This window comes from Notechis scutatus, unplaced genomic scaffold (genome assembly GCF_049901735.1).
Source record: "Notechis scutatus isolate UNSWTSFEM ecotype Mainland unplaced genomic scaffold, rNotScu1.2 NSCUSCF62, whole genome shotgun sequence".
Taxonomy (NCBI): domain Eukaryota; kingdom Metazoa; phylum Chordata; class Lepidosauria; order Squamata; family Elapidae; genus Notechis; species Notechis scutatus.
This window is the reverse complement of record NW_028263166.1, coordinates 94,513-121,036: the sequence shown is the minus strand read 5'-3', so window position 1 is coordinate 121,036 and position 26,524 is coordinate 94,513. Positions and strand designations below refer to the sequence as shown.

Below are 26,524 nucleotides of genomic sequence, written 5' to 3'. Positions count from 1 at the left end.
GAGTGATTGATATCATGGATACTTTCTGGATGCCTGACATTTATTTCCCAAGTCTGACTTTTATTTATTGAATGGGCTTGGCTGATGCCCCGGAGTTCTTTTCCCAGAAATGGAGAAAGGTCAGCAATCAGCCGAAGTTGGAGGTGTGCAGGGGGGAGCGTGTGGGGGCCCTCCCTCCGGAGCATTAATTGAACCTGCCAGCCCTTGTTTGGAGGAGATGATGGATGCTTTCATGATGGCAGTAGGAGAAAGAGATTTGGGAGCTATACCAAAGCGTTTCAACTCAAGAAGTTCTTATAACCCAGAGGTAACCCAGCTGTCTGAAGAGAAATCTTTCTCTAGCCCCAGGCATATGGCTATTCTTTCAGATTGGAGGGAAGAGAGACAATTGGGGTCAGAATTCTCTCAAGAAGACAACCCCCAGATTATTCCTGGAAGTCCATCAGGGGCAGATTTACATCAACAGTTCCAGAATTTAAAGGTGACAGGTTTGGTCTCACAGTCTGTTTGGATGGGTGGAAGCTTGAGACCACCCATATTCACTTACCCAAGTATCGTGAGGAATGAGAAGACTATACAGATGCCAGTTGGAGGAAGCCAGAAAGAAGCATCAACTAACAGAGGTATGTTGCAGCCTCAGAGGCAATCCCCTCATTTTCCAAAAGGAATTTTGCCGCCTGCAGAGAGTATCCCTCCAGAGTGGGGATTTTATCCAGGCCACAGGTGGATTCAATGCCAATGGCAGCCAGCATCAACACACCCCTGGTCTGAAGGGGAGTTGCCCAGACAGCAGACAGCAGCCACATCCCCTCCACCCGACCATGGAACCAGGCCACACCGATCTTCCTCCTGGCAACCACAATTGCAGCCCCAACCGGAAGCGAGGCCACAGGGACCCCTATTCCAGAGAGGCACCACCCAGCCAGGATTCAGGGGGCTGACCCAGCCTACGTACGCCACCCGGCGTATTCCTTCCATTCCAGTACAACATGCAGGGGCCTGGCCTGTGCCACCTCCGCAACCATGACCCAGGCCGGACTGAATACCCTTTGAGGCCGTATTTGATGGCCGCCACGAACATTTCAATTACTTCCTCACTTGAATCTGATCCCATATAGAATAATTTGGAGATCAATATGCCACAGAGCGTGATTTGGTTACGGCCACAACAGATGGGATGAATGAAGGGGTTGCTTCAGACTGGGTGGCCCAACTACACCAACGAACAAGCCACCAAATTATATGATGTAAATGGATTTATTCAATTATTAAGACTCAGATTTGAAAATCCAGACAGGGTAGCAGAGAATGAAGAGAAGTTAATGGAAATAAGGCAAGGCAAGCAACCCTTGTTAGAATTCATTTGGGACTTTAGAAGGGTTGCAAGCCACCTCATGGATTGGCCTGAAAGAATGTCTTTACACTATTTTAAAAACGCCATTGAGCCAGAAGAAAGCCTGTGAAATTAGGGGAATCCCAGAGACCTTACAGTCGTGGTATGCCGCCTCCCTAAGCTTAGATCGCAGCATCAACCCACACAGGAAACCCCTTCCGGCAGCCCCGACTAAGAGAATTGTGGCGAGGAGACCGCCGACCGGACAAGCTGAAACTGCTTGTACCTGACCCACCAGGGTGCTGAAATGTTACCGATGTGGCCAAGCCGGTCATAGGGCATCAGACTATCTGGCCCCAGCTCCTGTGCCACAAGCTCCGCAGTCAAAGCCTAATACAGCTGTTAGAGTTCGGAAGAATCAAGAAAGACCTCCGGCCAGGGACGGATTCGCCAAACACAGCTGGGAAAGCCCCCTCTGCACAGATGGGAGCAACGGACCACCGGACCGACACCACGTCCCCAAGAACCCGACCTGCGAAGACAACCCACTCAATTGACAGAATGAAGATGGAATTAGGGCCCCATCGCGAACTCATATGCTTCATAGTGGCCCCCAAGATGTCAGAATCAATCATACTGGGACTTGCTTGGTTAGACAAATGGGCCCAGACGATCAAATGGGAGGATGGATTCAGAAAAATCCTCATTGGACCGGGCCCATTGCCCCCTCTTCCACCCACTACAAAGCCATCAGTCAGCTCTGTTAGGGATAACATTGTTTTACCCTAACTGTTTTGGGTAAAGATAATAAAATGATGAATCATGGTTTGTCAGATAAAGTGTATGTGACTTTAAGCTAAAGGAATGTAATTAAGGGTGCAGCTGTAAAAGTACTATATAAGCAGCAAGGCACTCTCTGGCTCTTACTGGCTGTCTTATTGAAGACTGCATTCTTGCTGGATCGGGAGGAGAAGAAGTGTTGGATTACTTTGAAGATATTTCTCAACGGAGAGAAGATAAGTTTTGGACAGATTTATTATATGTGTACTGACACTGGCTATTCGACACGGACTTTGCAAATAGAGTATCCCTGACAAGACTTGACTGATATGATATATGACTACTGGACTGTTTATTATGACTATGCTATAATTCTTAAATGGAATAAATTATATTTTTGATAACACAAGCGTATCTGTATTTTTACTGCGTGTTAACTAGAAAACTTATCTCACACATTTACCTGTCTTCCTATCTGACTTCGCTGTACATTCTGTTTAGTTTGTTTTCCTTAACACCCGTTGGGGAATCCAGGCTTAACACTGGTTATGGGCCCAGAGAGACTGCAAAGTCAGTTTAACTAGGATAAAAACAGGTTTATGTAAAAGTGAGATTTTGTGTTGTTACACGTTACAGTAAACAGACAGCTGTGTTTATCAATTATAGTTTTATTTCCATATAGTGAAACATGGCACAAGTCAGTCTACAAAGTTTGTCCCTTATATCCAAGCTGGATGGAACAAACTATGTTTCATGGTCTATGAAATGTAGTCTACTTCTACGAAGAGAAGGTCTGTGGAACATAATTGAAAACCCACCAAACGTAGAAGAATGGGATCCTGAAGATGAGGAAGATAGTCAAAAGATAGAAGAATTTAAACAGAAAAATGAACAAGCACTTTGCATCATAGGACTATCATTAACTGATCAGCAGCTTGTTCATATACGAGGAGAGCAAACAGCTGTTGGGTGTTGGCAAAAACTGAAGAGGATTTATGTCAGAGATAACGTTGGTGCTCACATAAATCTAACACGGAAGCTTTTCCGCACGTATCTTCAAAAGAATGGTGATATGCTGAGTCATTTGAATACTATGAAAAGCATTTTCCAAGAACTGCATGAGAAGGAGTTAATTTTCTCTGAACTACACCAGGTCTACATAATTCTATCTTCATTAGACTAAAGTTTTGATGACTACGTAACTTCCCTTGAAATATTGCCTAAAGAAAGCCTAAATTTAACTGATATCACTGGCAGATTGATTGAAGAGGCCAGAAGAAGGCTTGAAAGAGATCAGTTAAGGAGGGAGCAACCTCAAAAGGAAAACAGCGAATCTCCTACTGCATTCGCAATTAAAAGGTGTTTTAATTGTGGAGGGAGAGGACATTTTGCAAGATTTTGTAAGAAGCCAAAGCACCAGAATGCAAGCCAGAATGCTGTAAGCCATCAAAGAAGAAATAAGAATTATGAGTTAGCAATGTATAGTAATGGAGTTGTAAAAAATAATTTATGGGTGGTTGACAGTGGTGCGTCCCACTGTATTACAAATGATAACAAAAAATTTGTAAAAATGTCCATGAGTTCACAGCATATCTCATTGGCAAACGGATGGAAACTGAAGGCAAAAGGTGAAGGTATAGCTCATTGTTCTAGTATAAATGAGAACATAAAAATGTTATATGTACCTCAACTTAAATTTAATTTGCTTTCTGTTAGAATGTTGGTTAGATTAGGATACATAGTTACCTTTAGGGGAGATACTTGTTTAATTGAAAAAGAAGGTAAGAAAATTACTGCATCTTTAAGAGGTGACTTATATGTGTTAAATGATAATGGTTTAGAAGTGGCTAACACAGTTTATGATAATAAGAAACCTCATAATGAATGTATTCACTTGTTACAAAAGGTTAGGTCATTTAAATTTTAAAATGATTAAGAGAACTGTTCAACTATCTAAAGGAATAAGTTTAAAACCTTGTAATAAGTATTTGCAATATTCTGCTTGTAATCAAAACAAAAGCAAAGTTATACCGGCAAATAGAGTTGATGGATTTACTACCAAAGAGCCTTTAGAGGTAGTATTTGCCGATATAATAGGTCCTAAAAAGCCAAGTGTAGGTGGTGCTAGATACATATTAAGCATAATGGACCACTATTCTAGGTATGGTTTCTGTTTTTTAATGAAGAGAAAAACTGAAACGTATACAAATTTCTTTAATTGGTTAAAATTTGCAGAGAGGAAAACTAAAAAGAAATTAGTAACTCTTATAACAGATAATGGTGCGGAATTTACAAATAATAAATTCCAGAATAGACTTAGAATGGCAGGTATTCAACATAAAAAGTCTGCACCATATAGGCCTCAACATAATGCATTTATAGAGAGAAGAGGCCAAACACTGCAATCAATGGGAAGGACAATGTTATCTGATTCTGGATTACCTGACAATTTGTGGGGAGAAGCTATAATGTGTGGTAATCACATATTAAACAATGTTGTTAATTCAACAACAGGTGAATTACCATTCACACTGTGGCATGGTAGGAAACCTGATTTGAGTTATATTCACACATTTGGTGCACCAGCATGGGTGCATATCCCTACACAACTCAGGCACAAAGGACAACATAGAGCTAAAAGATTAATTTTTGTTGGATATCAAGCAAACCATAGATCTTATAGATTCTGGGAACCAGGTACATCTAGAGTATACTGCAGTGCTAGTGCACAATTCCTAGAACATATAGGATGGAATAGATTAGAGCAAGATTCAGATAATGATGTTATTATAGAACCCTATAAGAGGCAGAAAGAAAAGAATAGTTATAAGAAAAGCCCAATTAAAGAAGAAGTCCATCAAGAGCAAATAGAACCAGATCAAGAGGAGATAATTGATCAAGAAGAGATAGATAGTCAAGAACAGGAAATAAAGGAAAGTCCACCTGTAAGTCCTGTTATACCTAGACGCACAACTCGTATAACTAAACCACCTGAAAGATATCAGGCAAGTATTGTTTGCCAAGTAAATAAAGTTCCTACTAGCATAGATGAACTTAAGATGTATCCTGTAAAGCAGGGATCCCCAACCTTTCGACGCTGCGGCCCGGTTCCGACATCAGCTGGCGCGCGACCCGGTACAGCGTCAACTGGCGCCGCCATCTTTTTATGACGAAAAGGCGCTTCCGGTGACGTCACCGAAGCGCTGTTTCGTCATAAAAAGATGGCGGCGCCATGCCTTGGTGAGCTTTTTCGGGTAGAAATGGCTTTCTACCCGCAAAGCTCACCGGGCGCTGGCGCCGCCATCTTTTATGACAAACAGCGCTCCGGTGAGCTCTACCCGGAAAAGCTCACCAGCGCTTTTTACCCAAAAAAAGATGGCGGCGCCCAGCAACCAGCGACCCAGTAAGGGTTGTTCCGGCGGCCCGGTGCCGGTCCGCGGACCGGCGGTTGGGGACCCCTGCTGTAAAGGATCAGGAGAATTGGCAAAAGGCAATGGAAAAAGAGTTAAATTCATTAAAGGAAATGAACGTTTATGAAGAAACCAAATTACCTCCAGGAGAAAAATCCATTGGGTGCAAATGGATATTCAAAGTAAAGACTGGAAATAATGGGAAAGTAACTTATAAGGCTAGGTTAGTAGCACAAGGATTTAACAAAAATGTATTTGATTATGATGAGGTATTTGCACCAAATCTTAAGGCTACAACTTTAAGAGAAGCTTTAGTATGGGCAGCTAAGAAGAATTATATTGTTAACCATTTAGACGTAGAAACTGCATATCTGCATGCACCATTGCAGCATACAATATATTTGAAAAAACCAGTTGGTATAAATGAGAATAAAGTAAATAGCAATGATTGTTGGAAACTCAAGAAGAGTTTATATGGATTGAAACAATCTGGCTATGAATGGAACCAATATATTGTGAAAGAATTAAACAATATAGGGTTTAAATCTGGTTTAGCAGATCCATGTATGTTTAAAAGAGAAAATTATGGAACGGTGTCATTATTGTTATTATTTACAGATGATATTGCTTTGATTACTAAGACCAATAATGAAGCTACTGAGATTATTTCATTATTAGCCAAAAGGATAAAATTAAAGCATTTAGGTGAAATCAAAAAGTATCTAGGATTGACAATTAATAAAACCACAAAAGGATTTAAGATATCTCAAGAAGATAAAATTTGCCAATTAATTAAATTGTATAAAATGGAACTTTGTAAGCCTGCAAAGACTCCAATGAGTCAGGAAATTTGCAAAATGGATGCTCAAAGTCCCAAATTTGATAAGACCATATATCAATCTTTGATTGGTAGCTTATCATATATAAGCAATTGGTCAAGGCCAGATATAGCTTATAGTGTTAATCAGCTGGCACGATATAATAATGATCCACATCAATGTCATTGGTAAGCATTAAAGAGAATTTTAAGATATCTAAAGGAACAATGCACCATGCATTGTATCTAGAGCCAAAGGTGATTTGAATCTTAGTGCATATGCAGATGCAAGTTTTGCAACTGGCATAAACACTAGAAAATCAACATCTGGGATGGTTATATTACTTGGTAAGACACTAATAGGATGGAGGTCAATCAGGCAACAGCATATTAGCTTGTCAACGATGGAAGCAGAATTTTTATGTCTGTCATTACTATGCACTGACTTAATTCTGTACAAACAGTTATTATTAGACATGGGTATAACTGTTAAAGATTCCATTATGTGTACGAGGACAACCAGGCAGCTATACAATTAGCTACTAATATTGCTGTAAAGACTAGATCAAAGCATACTGATTTAAGATACTTAAATGTTAGAGAATCTGTAAAAATGGTCTAATTAAACTTGAGTACTGCATGACGGAAGAAAATATTGCAGACCAGTTTACAAAAGCACAAGGTGTTGTAAAATTTAAAGAGAGTTGTGACAATTATGATTTGAAAGTGTAAATAGATATATTATTGTAATATTTATTATTATTACCCAAAAGGGGAGAATGTTGGGGATAACATTGTTTTACCCTAACTGTTTTGGGTAAAGATAATAAAATGATGAATCATGGTTTGTCAGATAAAGTGTATGTGACTTTAAGCTAAAGGAATGTAATTAAGGGTGCAGCTGTAAAAGTACTATATAAGCAGCAAGGCACTCTCTGGCTCTTACTGGCTGTCTTATTGAAGACTGCATTCTTGCTGGATCGGGGAGGAGAAGAAGTGTTGGATTACTTTGAAGATATTTCTCAACGGAGAGAAGATTAAGTTTTGGACAGATTTATTATATGTGTACTGACACTGGCTATTCGACACGGACTTTGCAAATAGAGTATCCCTGACAAGACTTGACTGATATGATATATGACTACTGGACTGTTTATTATGACTATGCTATAATTCTTAAATGGAATAAATTATATTTTTGATAACACAAGCGTATCTGTATTTTTACTGCGTGTTAACTAGAAAACTTATCTCACACATTTACCTGACTTCCTATCTGACTTCGCTGTACATTCTGTTTAGTTTGTTTTCCTTAACACCCGTTGGGGAATCCAGGCTTAACAAGCTCGAACCCAGAGCCTGAGCCAGCATCCATGGCATCCCACCTTCTCCCAGATAACCCCCAGGTACCCAACCAATACAAAGATTTGGCTAAAGCATTCAGTGAAGAAGAGTGTAATGTTTTACCTCCCCATCGAGCCACTGATTGCGCCATAGAATTAGAGCCCGGGGTGAAATTACCAAAACCAAAGATGTATTCCATGACGCCTGCTGAAATGACCGAATTAAGGAAATACATCAACAGCAATTTGGAACAAGGTTTTATTGAGCCTGCCAAATCAAGATTAGCTGCCCCCCTGTTGTTCAAGGAGAAGATGGCGGGTTGAGTTTGTTTGTTGACTTTAGAGGCGTGAACGCAGTATGCATCAAAAACATGTATCCTCTCCCTCTTATGAAGGACTTATTGAACCACCTGTCGAAGGGCAAAGTATTCACCAAGCTAGATCTCAGGGAAGCTTACTACCGGGTCCGCATCAAAGAGGGAGATGAGTGAAAAAACTGCTTTTAACTGCCCTCTGGGTAGCTTCAATTCAAAGTCATGCCTTTCGGACTTCAGGGGGTTCCTGCAGTGTTTATGCAGCTCATCAATGAGGTGCTACACTCGCACCTTTACTGGGGGGTCCTCGTGTACCTGGTGACATCCTTATCTTCAGTGAAACCATGGAAGAACATGTTCAATTGGTCTGACAGGTTCTAGAAAAACTTCTAGCCGCCAAATTATATGTGAAACTCTCAAAATGCGAATTCCACAAAGAGTCGCTAGACTATTTAGGCTACTGAATATCCAACCTGGGGATTGAAATGGACCCCGGAAAGGAGAAAGCGGTGCTGGACTGGCAACCCCCCAGAACCCAAAAAAAACTTCAAAGTTTCTTGGGGTTTGCCAACTTCTACAGACAATTCATTCCATCCTTTGCTGAAGTTGCCCTCCCGTTGACGGAGCTATTAAAAACGGACCCGTCACCCACTAAACCAAAGCTGAGTCAACCCCTGGCTTGGACTATGGACTGTCAGAAAGCTTTCAAGGCCTTAAAACGCCTGTTCGCAACGGTGCCCATCCTCAAGCACCCAGACGTGACCAAGCCTTTTATTGTCCAAACGGATGCAAGTGATGTAGCGGTGGCAGCCGTTTTGCTGCAAAAAGACTCTCAAGGCCGACTGATGCCTTGCGCTTATGTGTCCAAAAAGCTGACACAGAGCGAAGGTGGGTGGTCTGGGAGAAAGAAGCATTCGCTGTACGGTGGGCTTTATTGACTTGGAGGCATTTTCTAGAAGGGGCGCCAGAGGCCTTTGAGGTATGGACTGATCATAAGAACCTCGAAGCTCTAGAACCCCCTGGGAGATTATCGCCCAAACAAGTCCACTGGGCCCAATATTTCAAGCGATTCAATTTCAACATTAAATATATCTCCGGAGGGAAAAACGTATTGGCGGATGCTCTGTCCAGAAAACCTCAGTTTGACAGCCACCGAGAGGAAATAGTACAAGCCTTAATTTCAGAAACTCAATTGGCAGGCCAAGTGACCACTCGAACCCAAGCTAACCGCAACCCCAAACGCCTGGAAGATAAGCTGACTGCGGAATTGAAAACGGCCCTATTGACCGATCCTTGGTTCTTTGACCATCAAACCGAGCTGACAATGAATGATGGACTAGCTTGGAAAGGGACTAAGCTTTATGTACCCACAACCCTAAGACTACTGGTACTAAAGCGTAGCCGCGACTCCCAGCTGGAAGGCCACTTCGGATTCCTAAAAATCCTACATTTACTGAGAAGACAGTTCTGGTGGCCAAAAATGAAACCTGATGTTGAGGACAATGTAAAAAGTTGTTCAATTTGTGCCACGATGAAACACAACTAGAAAACCCCCTGGCCTCCTGCAACAAGTTACTGAACCAACCCAACCTTGGGAAGAGATTGCAATGGACTTTATTGTTGAATTACCTAAGAGTGAAGGGAATACGATCATTTGGACTATAATTGACTTATTCTCTAAACAGGCCCATTTTATAGCCTGCAAAGGACTTCCATCTGCGAAAAAACTTGCAAAACTGTTCGTGAAACATATCTATAGACTACATGGTGTACCTCATAGAGTAATATCAGACAGAGGGGTACAATTTACCGCAAAATTTTGGAGGGAATTTCTGAAATCCATTGGTTCCTCTCAAGGGTTATCCTCAGCTTTCCATCCTGCTTGTAATGGAGCAGCGGAGAGGGCTAACGCCATGATTAAACAATACATTAGATGCTATGTAAATTATCAACAAGAAAATTGGGCTGAGTTATTACCTTTTGCAGAGGTTGCTTACAATAATGCAGTACATAGCAGCATGGGATTGACTCCATTCCAAATCAACACTGGAATGGATTTTGTCCCGATGCCAGAGTTACCTAGACAACCTCCCTCATCCATGTCCCTAACAGAATGGATGAACTCATTAAAGAAAGAGTGGGAAGATACAAAAAAAGCTTTGAATGAAGCTGCAAAAAAACACAAAAAAAACAGGCGGATAAACATAGATCCCTTCAACCGCCTTTTAAAGTAGGGGACAAAGTACTGTGTTTGTCGACCAAGTATATTCGGTTGAAACTGCCCAGTAAGAAGCTGGGTCCAAAATTCTTGGGTCCGTTCCCAATTTCAAAGATAATCAATCCGGTCACTGTCCAATTACATCTTCCTCGACTATTGGGGAAAATTCATCTGGTGTTCCATTGTAGTTTACTAAAACCAGCTACTACATCGATGATAAGACCACTGCCAATCACTCCCCCTAAACCGTTAATGGTACATGGGGAAACACATTATGAGATTCAAAAAATTCTCAATTCTAGATTACACCATGGCCGATTGCAATATTTGGTCTTATGGAAAGGATACCCCCTCTCAGATGCTAGTTGGGTAAAGAGTTGGGATGTTCATGCTGATCAATTGGTTAACCAATTCCATGAGGATTTTCCCCACAAACCGAAGGGTCCTCGTGGAGGGTGTTAAGGACAATCTATTAACCCCTATATGTGTTTTTTTCTTTTCTTTTAGGAGGAGGAGTTTTCAAGGGGGACGCCTGTCAGCTTTGAAATTCAGCTGCCACATTTTTTTGTTTAGAGAGTTAGAGGAGTTGAAAAGTTCAAGGTTATTCTGTATGTCGTATTAAGAATTTCCAGTTGCAGTTAATTGGTTCTCGTGATTTATGAAGTATAGAAGTGGGAGGAGAGAAGGTGGATTCTGTGTAACGCGTGAAAAAACTTCCACTTGGGAAATTGCTTTTGACATGCCAGATCTGTTTCTAATAAATCAATTGGAGAGATAATGTCTCTGAGTGATTGATGGATACTTTCTGGATGCCTGACATACAGATTCATTCAGAAATCTATCTATCTGCCATTGGCTAGCTCAGTCTGTCACATAAAATTTGCTTGTAAGCAAACTCACAAAATTAACTCACAACACACCATGTATGTAAATATTGATTTTTTTTAATAAAAAAGCAACTTTTATCCAAAATCAGGCAAAGCAGGCAGATTGAGTTGCTCACAGAATCATTCAGTGATCTATCTATCTGCCATCGGCTAGCTCAGTCTCTCAAATTTGCTTGCCGTGAGTCTGCACTGAATTTGCTTGCAAGCAAACCTTCTGTCCTAAGGGAGGTTCGGCTGTGCTTAGCTAGAAAGCAAGAAGTCCAATCATTTCCTGCTTCCTAGCTAATCTAAATCTCCCGGCACAGCAGAACAGATGATGGTTGGAAAAAGGAAAATTAGCAGCTTAGCAGACAAGTTTGCCGGGTAAGGAGTGAGTGGGCGGGAAGGGTTCCCGTGGGCCATGTGGGCTGAGCAGCCTTGTGTTTCTGCGCAGCCTGGATTAATTGCTTTGGGGAGGGGTGCTCTGGGGGTGAGATTTCTCTGCGGCCCACCAAAATTTTCTCATGGCCCACCAGTGGCCCACTGGTTGGCGACCGCTGATCTAGAACTTGTATTCATGACTGTGTAACTTCAAAATATACATGTGGGCACAAATTTCCAGCATCTAATTTTCTCAAGAGACAATTTTCTAGAAACTTGTTTTTAGAGAAAGTAAGAGTATAAGACACAGAATCAAGAGGGAAAAATGAGCTTTAAAAATGGTTATTATACCAATGTTTGGTACAATTATACACTTGTCTAGTCAGAAAGTAATTTTCATTTATTCAGATAACATAATCCTACTCTTCTTTCTGTTCATGGCACTTGGCCAAGATTGTCCCTTCCCCCTCCAAGGAGTGGGCTTCAAAAAATTTAGCAACCAGTTCTCTGCCTGGCTGCTGAGTGGGCGTGGCCATGGTGGGCGTGGCCTAGTCAGCCTCCTGCACCACCCTTGCCTGGGAGCAAAAACGGGCCGTGGGGCGTTTTTCACCCTCCCCGGACTCCAGAGTCTTTTCTCGAGCCTCTGGCAGGGCAAAAACAACCTCCATGGGCGTCGGGGGCTCTCTGGAGGGCAGAAACAGGCCTGTTTCCAGCCTTCCAGAACTTCCAGGAGGCCCGTTTTTCACCCTCCCTGGGCTCTGGAGGTTTTCCTCAAGCCTCTGGGAGGGCGAAAACAGCCTCCCTGGTCTTTGGAGGCTCTCTGGAGGCCAGAAACGGCCCGTTTCCAGCCTTCTGGAACTTCCAGGAGGCCCATTTTTCGCCCTCCCTGAGCCTCCACACGGACCCTGCACTTACCTGCAATCCAAAACGGGCCGCGCAGGGATTCCTGGGAGGGGAGGGGTGGGTGGGGCCAGCCAGCAGTGGGATTTGCTGGTTCGCTGAACTGGTCATAACATTAACAACCTGTTCGCCTGAACCAGTAAGAACCAGTAGCAGCCCGCTTGCCCCCCCAAAATGCTAAGTATAGAAAGCAGAATTGTCTCAACATTTTAACTATCTGCAGTTTAAAATTTTAGGTCTTCTTGGAGCCATGGTGGCACAGTGGTTAGAGTGCCGTACTGCAGGCTACTTCTGCTGACTGCCAGCTGCCTGCAATTTGGCAGTTCAAATCTCACCAGGCTCAAGGTTGACTCGGCCTTCCATCTTTCCGAGGTGGGTAAAATGAGGACCCAAATTGTTGGGGGCAATATGCTGACTCTGTAAACTGCTTAGAGAGGGCTGTAAAAGCACTGTGAAGCAGTATGTAAGTGTAAGTGCTATTGCTATAACACCTACTGTCAGCATCTTATTTGTAAAGCATATATAAATTACAAGCTACTGTATATAAACAGCAGAAGGGAATGGCTCGATGCAGCAGTTTTCAATTAGATGTAGAAGACCTCATTTAAAATCCCATTCAAGGAGACAAGTCAATAAACACTTCTTAAAGCCATATAGGCAAAATGAAAGTCTAAGTCTCCTGATGAATCAAGTATCTCTATCATTGGTTTAAAAAAAAGGTTTGCTAAAAATAAACTTATTTAATAGAGTTTTTCAGATACTTGCTCCAACAGAGGACTTCTTGAAGCAAGTCAAATTGAGATTATTGGTAGCATTTGATTTAATGTAAATGTAACTGAAATTACATTAGAAAATGTTCTCCATGTAATCAATAATGTCTTTCTACTGCATTACAAATAGCAATTTGATGGCAACCTTAGGAAGATACATATGCTACATCTATGGCTTTCTTGAGCCCAAGGTGTACAGTTGCCTGTTAGCCTTTTCAAAGCCTGCAATTTGTGGGGTATCACTGGGCTGAACACTTTCACTCCTACTATTAATACATGGATGATATTCAGTTGTGCATCTCAACAAAGCAAGCTAGGTTGTCCTGGTGTCTGGAGGCTCTGTGGAGGAACATGTTAAACTCAATCCCATCAAGACTAGCTGTAGATATTTGGACTCTCCCAGTTCCAGGGATCTTTGATTCTGAATGGGATCACACTATCCCCTTCTGGATTGGTGCACAATATGGGGGTCTTCCTGGACTTGCGATTCCTGTTCAAAGAGCAGGTTGCCACTGTAAGCAGGAAGGTCTTTGTTGGTTTTGGTTTGGATGCACCTGTTTCCGAATCATGAGGTTCTCCTTATAGTCATACATGCCTTGGCTAGCTAGTGAGTAGACTATTACAATTTGCACTATACGAGGCTGCTCTTAATGATTAATCAGAAGCTACAATTGGTCCACTTGGCAGTGACATAAGCCACCAACGGGCAGACATTATGCCCCTGTAACAAATCCCTTGGCTTTATTAGCAGACTGATTATCAGTAAACTCCCTGGTGCAATTCAAGATGCTAGTTATTACAGTAGACCCCACATAGCATAGGTTGTATGCAAGGGGCCATCCATCTCTTATAGCATCTACTTGTTCTCTATAATCAGATTTGGCTTCCTTTGGGTTCTGCTGATCAAGCAATGTTATCTTGCAGGAAATGAACTTTGTTACTGAACCTACCCTTTAGAACAGCATCCCCCAGAGATTCATATACCTTTCACCTGACCCTCCTTCAAGTGAACTCTAAAACCTTGGCTTTTTTCCCAGGTTAGGGTGTTCAACAGGCCCCTTTGGCCTGGGAATAACACAGAAAATGTCTTTTGTATGCTTTCTTGGGGCTACTGTTACTCTTTTTGTAATATTATTGTCTTCTTAATCTATGAAACCATTTGGAGGTTGGTGGCTTAGGAAGTTAGAGAGGTAAATATCCATTCCTCTCAGATTTACAATCCTATTTTGGATCTCATCCAAGATTTTAGCTTTTGCTAAAAACTCATAGCTTTCTCCTTGATGCAGAGAGACCAAAGGAGGGGAAGGGAAAGCATGGGAAAACACACACTTCCCAAGTAGCATGTGGGAAGAAAGACTGTATGGGACAGGAAGCAGGTGTAGGGGAGAATATATTTAAAAAACATGTATCCATACATACTAACAGCACTCAATTACAAAGAAACACATGCATAACCCTGATGGAGATCAACCCAAACACAAGAGCTTATGCTCTGCATGCAAAGTTACCACCGACACGCTCTGAACCTTATTGGGAATTGTGGGGTGTTTCCTCTCCACCACAGGTCCCCCCTCTCCAACAGGGCAAGGGGAATCTGGGGTGCTTTTCCTTTGTTTTATTGTTAAACTTTAAATGTCAATACTTGCATTTTACAACTCCCACTGGAGTTAGCAAGCATGTCTGCTGGTTACGGGCCTGTTCCTCCTCCCCCTGCTGTAACACAAAGCACAGCAGGAGAAAGGAAACAGAGTTATTAGGGGTGCAGAACAAAGAATTTACTGGGGGTAGGGAAATGAGTGAAATGCACTACGGACCCGGCTCTTCCCTGACTGGTGAGGGGAGGGCTTCTTACCGGCTCTCGGTCAGGCATGGCGGCCAGGGTCTTCGCAAAAAGGCCGAAGCCTTCTCCGACTAACATTCAGGGAGAGTTGTTGTTTTAGGGGGGGAACAAAAAGCAGAAGTGATCAGAATACTAACTCGATGGTGTCTGCCGCTAAGTCAGCAGCTGTGCTGTAAAGGAGAGAAAAGCTGGCACCCCCTAGAGGGGAGGAGGAGAGAAAAAAACACCCCACCTGCTCAAAGGACAAAGAACCCCCCATATCCCACAGGAAGATCGGTGGGCCGCTGCAGAACAAAAATGAAAAGAGGATGAACAAGGGAAGCTGGCCCTACCTGGTCTGTGACATTGATGTCCACATATTCACAGAAGGCATAACCTTTCGACAGGCCAGTGGCACTGTCCTTCACCAGGTTGAAAGCTTTCAGGGGCCCAAAGGAAGTGAGCAACTCCTTGACCTGATGGAGAAGGAAGAAACAATGTCAACGATTGTCATCACACCAAACAGTAGCCAAATCTCCATAGTAGCATGGTATTGTGAAGAATTAAAATAGTCTTTAAAGACTTATCTGGCTTTTGTAAGAAGGTTATTAAAATTAGTAAATACTTCAGTAGAAGGATTTCCCATAAAATGCTAGATCAAACTGGCTTAAACTGGCATTAACAAAGAATTACACTGAGTATGAAACATGTCCCAGCTGGTTAAAAATTAGGGAGAATGGAGAATGAAATGCCTGCCCACGTTATCCTGAATTGTGTCATACTCCCAGACTGACCTGATCATCATTAAGATAGTTTGGCAGACCCCCAATGAACAGTTTATGAGCAGAATCTGGGACCACTGTGGAAACGACACCTATAAGAAGGAAGCAAGTCAACATGGCAGGAAAATATATGAAGTTATCCATACGCTGCATACAACATTGCTAAATTTCCCCCTCCTTGTATATTATGTAACCATCACTTTTTTATTCACCAGAAGTCTGATAAACCCACCTGGCACATAAACTGATGGGTTTTCAGACATGCCAGGAAGTGGTTGATAATCATGGGGGCGTCTGATCTTCAGTGACTGTCCCTGGAAAATGATCCCATCAAAAGCCATGGCCTGTGTAGTTTCATCCACAGAACGGAACTGGAGCAGAGAAGAGGGGGGGAAATGGGGAAATCAATGTCAGTCTCTTATAGAATGTATGGCTACTCCTCAGGACCAAGAAGCAAAATGGGCATCTCTAATTAAATTCTAGACTTATATGAGGTTAGATTATCAGTGCCAGATCATGAAAGCAGTAGACTCTTTACAGTTCAATGTACATGTCTTGCAAAATTTACAAGGAATGAAATTCTCACCAATAATCTTCCAGATTGTAGAATACAAGGAAGCTATTATTTTGTACACCCAAGGAGACATGCCCTGAGCTGAAGTGGGGATTTATGCATTTATCCACAAAGCATTTAGAGTAGATAAAATACAAAAAAAAAAATGAAGTTAGAAGTAAAAGAAGCTCAATAAACTCAGTCAGATGGAATCTAAGCCTCACATAACCACTACCTCATATCTAGCATTTTTATTCTAACAAACATTTTAAAAGATTCCAAAATTTTTCACAATACTCTTGGGGCCAATAACACATATTTAAATACATATTCATGTTTATCAAGATTAAGGTTCCAAACAATTCAACTTCTTCACCTTTAAGGTCCACAAAATTATTTATTTTGGGGAAGGGCAGGATCTCTGGGTTTGTTTCTACAAGCCATCCATTCCATTTTACTTCTACTTCCTGTTCATTAATCATTAATGCATAACATACAATCTATTTCATATTAGCTTTTTTCCTCTGTTTGTACAAATTCCATGTTTTACTGTTCAGTTAAATGCAGACATTTGGCAAAGGGTAGCATCAGCAAGAGATGCCTTTAATTAGAATAATTAATAATGAAACAAGTTTTCAGCACAATTGGAGTGCTCAAATTAGTCCCAAATTCTAGAAAACAATGCTACTGAAAGAATTTGTCAACTGAACAAATAAGCAAGGCACTACTATTTCTAAAAATGCCCTGCATCCAATAAAGGTCAATCCCACTATCTCTTGGCTTTTCTGTTTCATATATTGGAAAATAATGGATATCTTTCCATGTGGTTTATCAGCATTTGCATAAACTACTATTGTAAATGCTTCCTCTCCTGCTATCACATTACTCAAGGGAAATCTTTTCTAAAAGCTGAATTTAGCCTTTGAATTAAATGTATTAACGTGCAGCAGGCTGGATTAACCTTACACCACCAACCTCCACAGTTGTGGCCTGAACTCATGGTAAAACATACAAAAAGAGAATAACTCTTATAGAGCCTCATATATAGCCAAGCTTTAGAACTCACGAACATGGACTATGTTATATTTTGAACATTCAGTAAAATCTACATGAAACAATTTTATGCATTTCTTTTGATTTCTCCAGAGTCATAATCATGCAAGTAAATCAGTGGTGTTTTAAACCTGTCCTGAGTCACTGTAAACTCACCTCCAGAAAAGCGAAGTTCTTGTCCTGGTTAATTTGCACAGCCAAGACAGGATTACCGGGAGCCTGAGTAAGGCCACCAAGGCGCATCTGGGCATTGAAGAAATCCATCATTGCTTCCTATTGGAATCATGGTAAGAGATGCAAAGAGTAGATGTATGATACAAGCTGGAATGGCAACCTGGACCACAAATAAATTACAAAACATTTCCTACTTGCCTGCTATGATGGTAGCAAACTGTGAAGCTATGAGGACTGCAGTCCCATACACTTGTGAGGGGAAAATAATGGGGACTTGTTGTTGTAACCTTTGCATGCCCTTCTAGCATAGTAAAGTTTGGGGGGTGAGATGGGTTCAATATTGACATTAATTGCCTGATGCAAGTAAAAAGGAAAATTTGTAATCGGCATGTGCATCTGATGAAATGGTAGCTGACATGGACACCATAGTTCCCTATGCTGAAACAAGGGGGCAGGCTATGGGAAAATAGGAAGTGTATGCTTAAAGTATAAAAATAACCATGTTGTAACATTGAGGTTAAAGGAATGGAAAAAACTGCCCCTGTTGCTATGACAGTATGGACAGATTCCAAAAATCATGTGAGTTGTGATTTTAAGGTATAAAAGACAAAGTTGAATAAAGGGAGGTTGCGAATCGGCCTCAAGCCATCCCTTTTGACTGCTTGTTCAATTGACCCTCATTGCAATGTGATGTAAGTGCCTACAGCAAAGGCTTTATGTTTGCTATGCTTTAAATTCTAATAAACCTCTGAATCCTAAAGTGAGATTTTTTTGTGGTGTGGTGTCTGTTCAATTTTTATTAAGTGCAGCTATGCTTATAATCAGGTTTTCCCCGACACACTATTTACTTAAAGAGAAATGGAAAACTCTTTGGTCTTTTTTTCTTTTTGGTAGGGATAATTAAATAACAAGCAACCATATTTATTTCTCTGGTCATTAAGGTTTTAATACATCTCCCTCTATTATATATAAGCACCACTGAGCTACAGTCAGGACTGCAAATAAAATACACTGCTCAAAAAAATAAACGGAACACTTAAACAACACAATGTAACTCCAAGTCAATCACACTTCTGTGAAATCAAACTGTCCACTTAGGTAGCAACACTGATTGACAATCAATTGCACATGCTGTTGTGCAAATGGAATAGACAACAGGTAGAAAGCATAGGCAGTTAGCAAGACATCCCCAATAAAGGAGAGGTTCTGCAGGTGGTGACCACAGACCATTTCTCAGTTCCTATGCTTTCTGGATGATGGTTTGGTCACTTTTGAATGCTGGTGGGGCTTTCACTCTAGTGGTAGTATGAGACAGAGTCTACAACCCATACAAGTGGCTCAGGCAGTGCAGCTCATCCAGGATGGCACATCAATGCGAGCTGTGGCAAGAAGGTTTGCTGTGTCTGTCAGCATAGTGTCCAGAGCATGGAGGCGCGACCAGGAGACAGGCCAGTACATCAGGAGACGTGGAGGAGGCTGTAGGAGGGCAACAACCCAGCATCAGGACCGCTACCTCCACCTTTGTGCAAGGAGGGAGAGGAGGAGCACTGCCAGAGCCCTGCAAAATGACCTCCAACGGGCCACAAATGTGCATGTGGCTGCTCAAACGGTCAGAAACAGACTCCATGAGGGTGGTATGAGGGCCCGACGTCCACAGGTGGGGGTTGTGCTTACAGCCCAACACCGTGCAGGATGTTTGGCATTTGCCAGAGAACACCAAGATTGGCAAATTCGCCACTGGCGCCCTGTGCTCTTCACAGATGAAAGCAGGTTCACACTGAGCACATGTGACAGACATGACAGGGTCTGGAGACACCGTGGAGAACGTTCTGCTGCCTGCAACATCCTCCAGCATGACCGGTTTGGCAGTGGATCAGTAATGGTGTGGGGTGGCATTTCTTTAGGGGGCCGCACAGCCCTCTGCGTGCTCCCCAGAGGTAGCCTGACCGCCATTAGGTACCGAGATGAGATCCTCAGACCCCTTGTGAGACCATATGCTGGTGCGGTTGGCCCTGGGTTCCTCCTAATGCAAGATAATGCTAGACCTCATGTGGCTGGAGTGTGTCAGCAGTTCCTGCAAGATGAAGGCATTGATGCTATTGACTGGCCTGCCCGTTCCCTAGACCTGAGTCCAATTGAGCACATCTGGGACATCATGTCTCGCTCCATCCACCAGCGCCACGTTGCAACACAGACTGTCCAGGAGTTGGGGGATGCTTTAGTCCCGGTGTGGGAGGAGATCCCTCAGGAGACCATCCGCCACCTCATCAGGAGCATGCCCAGGCATTGTAGGGAGTTCATTCAGGCACGTGGAGGCCACACACACTACTGAGCCTCATTTTGACTTGTTTTAAGGACATTACATCGAAGTTGGATCAGCCTGTAGTGTTTTTTTCCACTTTAATTTTGAGTGTAACTCCAAATCCAGACCTCCATGGGTTGCTAAATTTGATTTCCATTGATAATTTTTGTGTGATTTTGTTGTCAGCACATTCAACTATGTAATGAACAAAGTATTTAATAAGAATATTCCATTCATTCAGATCTAGGATGTCTTATTTTTGTGTTCCCTTTATTTTTTTGAGCAGTGTGTAATGCTGCCCAGGGTCTAGTGGAGTAGGAGCCATAACAAATTTAATGAAATGAAATAATAATGCCCCATTCCCATATCAGAACATCTAAATCAGTATTCACTGCTTCAAACCAACCATGTTGATCAGCTTTAAATATCAACTGTACAAGACAAATTTAGAATATGTTCTGAGAAGAGATACTGTATTAAACTGAGCAACTCACTGATTCAATGTAGTCAGTTTGGCTCATAATGAATGAAAAGCAAGAAATGTCCTTTGAAAACAGCATGCTCTTATCTACATCACAGAGAGAAAACATTGAGCTGCTTTTCCTGTATGCTCAGCAATGCTTCAAGCCATCATTTCACCAATTTGGGCCCTAGCACTAAAGATGTGTATGTCTCTATTGCACCCAACCTCAAAATGTAGATAGCAGTAACCCCAAATCAAACATTTTTCTTTTTAAAGACAAACACTAAAATGTGTGGGGAGAAGACATGATCTGATAGGAAGGAATATTTAGAATATCCTTTCAGTCTGGCTACAATTCCCATCAGTATTTCTGGAAGGTACCAGTTCAGGGAAAGCAAAAGTTCATTTCATGTGATTCATTGACGAAAAACACCAAAGTACTCCAAAAGTTTGTATCTATCAAATATGAGTCATTAAGATGTCAAGTCATAATAACAGTTTGAGCATGGTGGCATTTAATGAGGTTCAGTTGGCTCTCCAACTTAAAACTTCCAGTGTTCCCTTTGCAACCTCTCAAATTCAATGACAAAATGTCAAATATGTAGGTTTTGATCAAAAAATGGCAAAATAAGACTGGAAGTGAAAATGGAATTCCTCTGGGTAGTGAGGCACTCCCATTTCCATTATTACCCCCGTTATCTTTAAAAATAAAAAAAGAAACAAATACTAAACCAGGCTGCTTTTTCTGGTGGCATCACTGAAATTGAGCACTTGTTGCAGCCAAAAGTTTCAAGGCTGAGCAGAGATGACAGAGTAAGCTAACAATATCCAAGTTACCCAGGAGCTTGCTCTTCCTGAGACCATCATCTGTGAACTATCCTTAAATATCACAATTCGATTCTTACTATGTTACAGAGCACCTGATTATGACATCGAACATGTAAACAAGTTAAATACATTACTAACATGGGCTGCATCCTGCCCATACCCTTTTATCTTTCTTGGTGATTTCAATCTACCTCATATTGACTGGACCCTAAATGAATGTACAACTGAAATCATACACACAACCTTCTACAATGCTATTACAAATCTGGGACTGGAACAACTAGTAACCAACAACACTAGACTAAACAACTGCCTCGATCTCATCTTCTGCAATAGTTTGAATTTAATTTACGGAATACAAACTAAAGAACCCTTTTCCAGCAGTGACCACAATATGATTGACTTTTGTCTCAACATACGCCCACACAAAAATCACCACAATGATGTAATCCCCAATTGTAACTTCAAAAAGGCAACTATGATCTTATAGACCAGGGGTCCCCAACCGCCGGTCCGCGGACGATACCGGGCATGGAACAAGCCTTACCGGGCCGCTGGTTGCTGGGCGCCGCCATCTTTTTGGTAAAAAGTGCTTCCGGTGAGCTTTTCCGGGTGAAAGCTCACCGGAGCTTTTTCATCAAAAAGATAGGCGGCCAGCTTCGGTGAGCTTTTCCAGGTAGAAAGCCATTTCTACCCGAAAAAGCTCACCGAGGCGCTAGCGCCGCCATCTTTTTCATCAAAAAGATGGCGGCGCCCAGTTGAACGCTTGATGCCGGGCAGCGCGCCCCAGCTGATGCGGGAACCGGGCAGCGGTGTCGAAAAGGTTGGGGATCACTGTTATGAAGATTGGCAATCTCTATTCACTGGATGCAATACTGTTGAAGACCATTACAACATATTTTTACTTGAAGTCAAAGAGTCATCAAACTATATGTACCAACAACAACTTCCAAAACAAAACAAAAAAGCAGATTACCCATAACAATAAGGAAACTTCAATCCAAAAAGAGATCACTCTGGCGGAAAAACAAATCTGGTCACGTTGCCAATTTCAAAGCCGATACAAAAATTTATGCCACCAGATAAAGACCGAATGCATCAATTATCACATTAAACAAGAGGAAAACCTTCTAAGCACCAATTCCACCCGTGCTTTTTACAATTTTGTAAACAACAAACTAAAAGACTCAAGGTCTATCCCACCCTTGATAGGACCTGATGGTAAAGACTGCAACGGCAGACACCCATTAAAGCCAACATCTTTAACACATTCTTCAGCTCAGTATTTGTAAACAGCAATGGATCATGCCCAGTATTTCCTAGCCGTACCACAGATAACAACAATGATCTAATACATATCGATTTTACAGAAGACAATGTTGAAAAAGCACTACGCAATCTAAAACCATCTCTATCTATTGGACCGGATGGAATATGTGCCTACTTCTTAAAAAGCTATCCACTGCCATAGCCAAACCTCTAAGCATAATCTTTGAAAAATCTTTCAGGACCAGCTCCTTGCCTAACCTATGGTCACAAGCCACAGTCATCCCCATCTTCAAAAAGGGAGACCCAAGCCTAGTTGAAAATTACAGACCAATCTCCTTATGCTGCGTCACCTGTAAAGTCATGGAATCAATTATTAACCAATCCATCATCCTCCACTTAGAGACAAACAACCTACTCTCCAATAAACAATTTGGTTTCAGAAAAAAACTATCCTGTAATCTGCAACTCTTACACTGCAAAAACATATGGATGACACAACTCAACCAGGGCAAAGCAATAGACGCAATCTACATAGAACTTCTGTAAAGCCTTTGATTCAGTGGTACACGACAAACTACTCCTAAAAATAAAATCCTATGGTATCTCTGGACAACTGAATAACTGGATAGAAGCATTCCTGGCAAACAGACAACAAATGGTCAAAATTGGGAGCGTCCTATCAAATTCTGTACCTGTCAATAGTGGTGTCCCCAAGGCAGTGTTCTAGGACCAACTCTCTTCATACTCTACATAAATGACCTCTGTGATCATATTAAGAGCAATTGCGTTCTTTTCGCTGATGATGTAAAGCTGTTCAATACCACAGACAATACTGCTACCCTACAAAAAGATCTTGACTATGTATCAGAATGGTCAAACAAATGGCAACTTCAAATCTCAACAAATAAATGCTCTGTCTTACATATTGGCAAAAAAATCAGAAAATAAAATACAAGCTGAATAGTCAAGATCTTGTTGATGACCCAAGCTCTGTAAAGGACCTTGGAATACTCACCTCTAATGATCTAAGTGCTAGAGCCCACTGCAACTACATAGCCAAAAAGGCATTAAGAGTTGTTAACCTAATCCTACGTAGCTTTTTCTCTGGTAATATCACACTACTAACCAGAGCATACAAAACATTTGCTAGACCAATACTCGAATACAGTTCATCAGTCTGGAACCCACATTACGTATCTGATATTAGCACAATTGAGAAAGTCCAGAAATATTTCACAAGAAGAGTTCTCCACTCCTCTACTCGTTGTAGAATACCTTATGCCACCAGACTTGAAATTCTAGAACTAGAAAACCTTGAATTACGCCGTCTTAGGTCTGATTTAAGCATGGTATATAAAATCATACATTGCAATGTCCTACCTGTCAATGAATACTTCAGCTTCAACCATAACAACACAAGAGCACACAATAGATACAAACTCAAAGTTAACCGCACCAAACTTGGTTGCAGGAAATACGACTTCAGCAATAGAGTGGTCAATGTCTGGAATACTCTACCCGACTCTGTAGTTTCTTCCCCAAACCCCAAAAACTTTAACCTTAAACTGTCTACTATTGACCTCACCCCTTTCCTAAGAGGTCTGTAGGGGGCGTGCATAAGCGCACCAACGTGCCTACCGTCCCTGTCCTATTGTTACTCTTATTCTTCTTTTATTTTTCTTATATGTACCCATTTCATGTATTCACAACTATGTATACACTTATACTTATTATCTTGTAAACAATTGGCAAATCAAATAAATAAATAAAGTACCTCAGTGATTCCAAAAGGGATATTGCCAACATAGAGACGTCGAGCTTGTCGCGTCATTTGGCTGCCAACTACAGGCACAGGTGTAGGTGTTACGGCTAGCCCATCTGGAGTCATGGTTGGTAGTAAGGCTGTAGCTGGAATTTGTCCCGCAGCTAGAAATGAAAAAAAAAGTATACTGAAAGTTAGCAGTTCTGAAAAAAACATTATATATTGGGAAAGTCTTGATGACATAAATACACAGGATTAAGAATGTGCAAAATGTTCCATTATGAAACATGCCAACCCCCAAGCAGGCCCATTTTGTGTGTTACAGAAGTGGCTTAAAATAGGTCTATTTTGAAGATTAGAGCACTTCCAAAACATTCAGAATAGCTTATTCTGGAGTCAGAACATTTTGAAGAGCCCTAAACAATCTGTGGCAACAGTGAGAATTAAAGTGTTATTAAAACATATATGGAATGATGAAGAAGAGAACTAGCAATCCAAATACTTTTCAAAACACATAAAAGTGTTAATTTTGTTATTGTGTCAGTAAAAATTAACTAGCTATTCACCAGCAAAGACCACAGCTTTTTCCATTATGCGCAGTAAACAATCAACCCAAAATGCACCAGATACAGGAAAAATGTTCCCAAGATGAAACAGAGCATTCTGACCACAGCATGGATGTTATACAGCTGTTATAAAGTCGAATTGGGGAACTCCTAGGCTGAGCCTTTTCAGTTCCATTTATACTTTTAACATCATGTGTTCATTTATTTGTTTATTTAGATTTTTATCACATCTTTATTACTTTATAAGAAACAAGCCATTGAGGTTCCTCCCCCTCTGCCAACTCCGGCCCCGGAAGCCCCTCCTGCCGCCACCAGTGGCAGCAGTGTGGCCAGTGAGGACGACCCAATGGTAATATCTACCATAAAATCGTGGATAGTGGTGCCCAGAACAGGAGTCCAAGGGGATATTAGAGGCCATCATAGACACCAGGTGCACCAGATGCCTAATCAGCCTTCCCACTGTCCAGAAGCTAGGGATAAGCACAACACCCCTGGCTCACCCCATATGCTTCATGCAAGTCAATGGGATATTAATAGGTGGAGCCCCTGCCACCCTAGTCACTGAGCTGGTGAGACTGGAAATGGGCCACCACTGAGAACTCATACGCTTTATAGTGGTGTCAAAAATGACAGTCAGTCATCTTAGGTCTCACATGGCTAGACAAGTGGGGACCCATCATAATGTGGTAAGATGACTACCGGAAGCTACAGTTAGGAATGGGTTCACTGCCACCCCCCTCAGTTGACAAACCCCAACCACCAGGACTGCAAACTAACCCTAAATGGGGGGGAAAGTAGCTGCCGTCGCTGACACACCACCAGGTTCCCCCCAGCCTCCCAGAGAGTATAAGGACCTGGCAGATGCATTTAGCAAGCACAAATGCAACACACTACACACACCCCCACTGACTCATCGACTGCGCAATAGAATTTGTACCCGGGGCCAAACTGGCCAAGCTGAAAATGTACTCCATGACCCCTAGGGAAATGGACGAATTGAGAAAATACATAGACACCAACCTGGCGAGAGGATTCATTCAGCCCAAGTCTAGGGTGGCCGCCCCGGTGATTTTTAAAGAGAAAAAAGATGGGTTGATGAGGCTCTGTGTGGACTTTAGAGGAATTAATGTGGTGTGCGTGGAAAACACCTACCCCCTGACCCTGATGAAGGACATGCTAAACCACTTGGCAAAGGGGAAGGTGTTCACCAAGCTGGATTTATAGGAAGCGTACTATCGGATGCAGATCAAAGAGGGAGAAGAGTGGAAAACGGCTTTCAATTGCCCACTATGCAGCTTCCAGTTTAAAGTAATGCCGTTCGGAGTACGGGAGCCCCCGCAGTATTCATGCAGCTGATCAATGCAGTGCTACATGAGCACCTCTACCAGGGAGTGTTAGTCTACCTGATGACATTCTCATATTTAGTGAGACCAAGCTAGTGTGCCAGGTCCTGAAAAAACTCCTGGCAACCTTGCGCGTACATGTCCAAAAAACTCATCAACACCGACAGGAGGTGGGTGGTGTGGATAAAGGAAGCCTATGCTGTCCGATGGGCTCTCCTTACCTGGACACACTTCCTGGAGGGAAGTAGGGTACCATTTGAAGTTTGGACTGATCACAAAAACCTAGAAGCCCTTAAAAACTGCCCAGAAGCTCTCTCACAAGCAAGTCCACTGGGTGCAATACTTCAAGCAGTTCAACTTTGAATTAAAATACATTCCAGAGGGAAAGGGCCTGATTGTGGACGCCTTGTCCAGGAAACCCCAATTCAGTTGTCATGAAGAAATATTTCACGCCATCATCTCTCCCTCGCAACTGGTG

At 42.0% G+C, this 26,524-nt stretch overlaps 1 protein-coding gene across 2 annotated transcripts in view; it reads right to left on the bottom strand.

The window, feature by feature from the left end:
• The window catches only part of LOC113425377 (splicing factor U2AF 65 kDa subunit-like), a 60,139-nt gene that overhangs the window by 17,965 nt on the left and 15,650 nt on the right, over positions 1 to 26,524 (bottom strand). For both annotated transcript variants that reach the window (XM_087949051.1, XM_087949052.1), the window contains exons 4-8: positions 24,150 to 24,301; positions 17,496 to 17,612; positions 15,966 to 16,104; positions 15,746 to 15,825; positions 15,305 to 15,427 (exon numbers count right to left, since the gene is read on the bottom strand). In XM_087949051.1, coding sequence (XP_087805177.1) covers positions 15,305 to 15,427; positions 15,746 to 15,825; positions 15,966 to 16,104; positions 17,496 to 17,612; positions 24,150 to 24,301 — 611 coding nt within the window. The remainder of the gene's footprint in view (positions 1 to 15,304; positions 15,428 to 15,745; positions 15,826 to 15,965; positions 16,105 to 17,495; positions 17,613 to 24,149; positions 24,302 to 26,524) is intronic.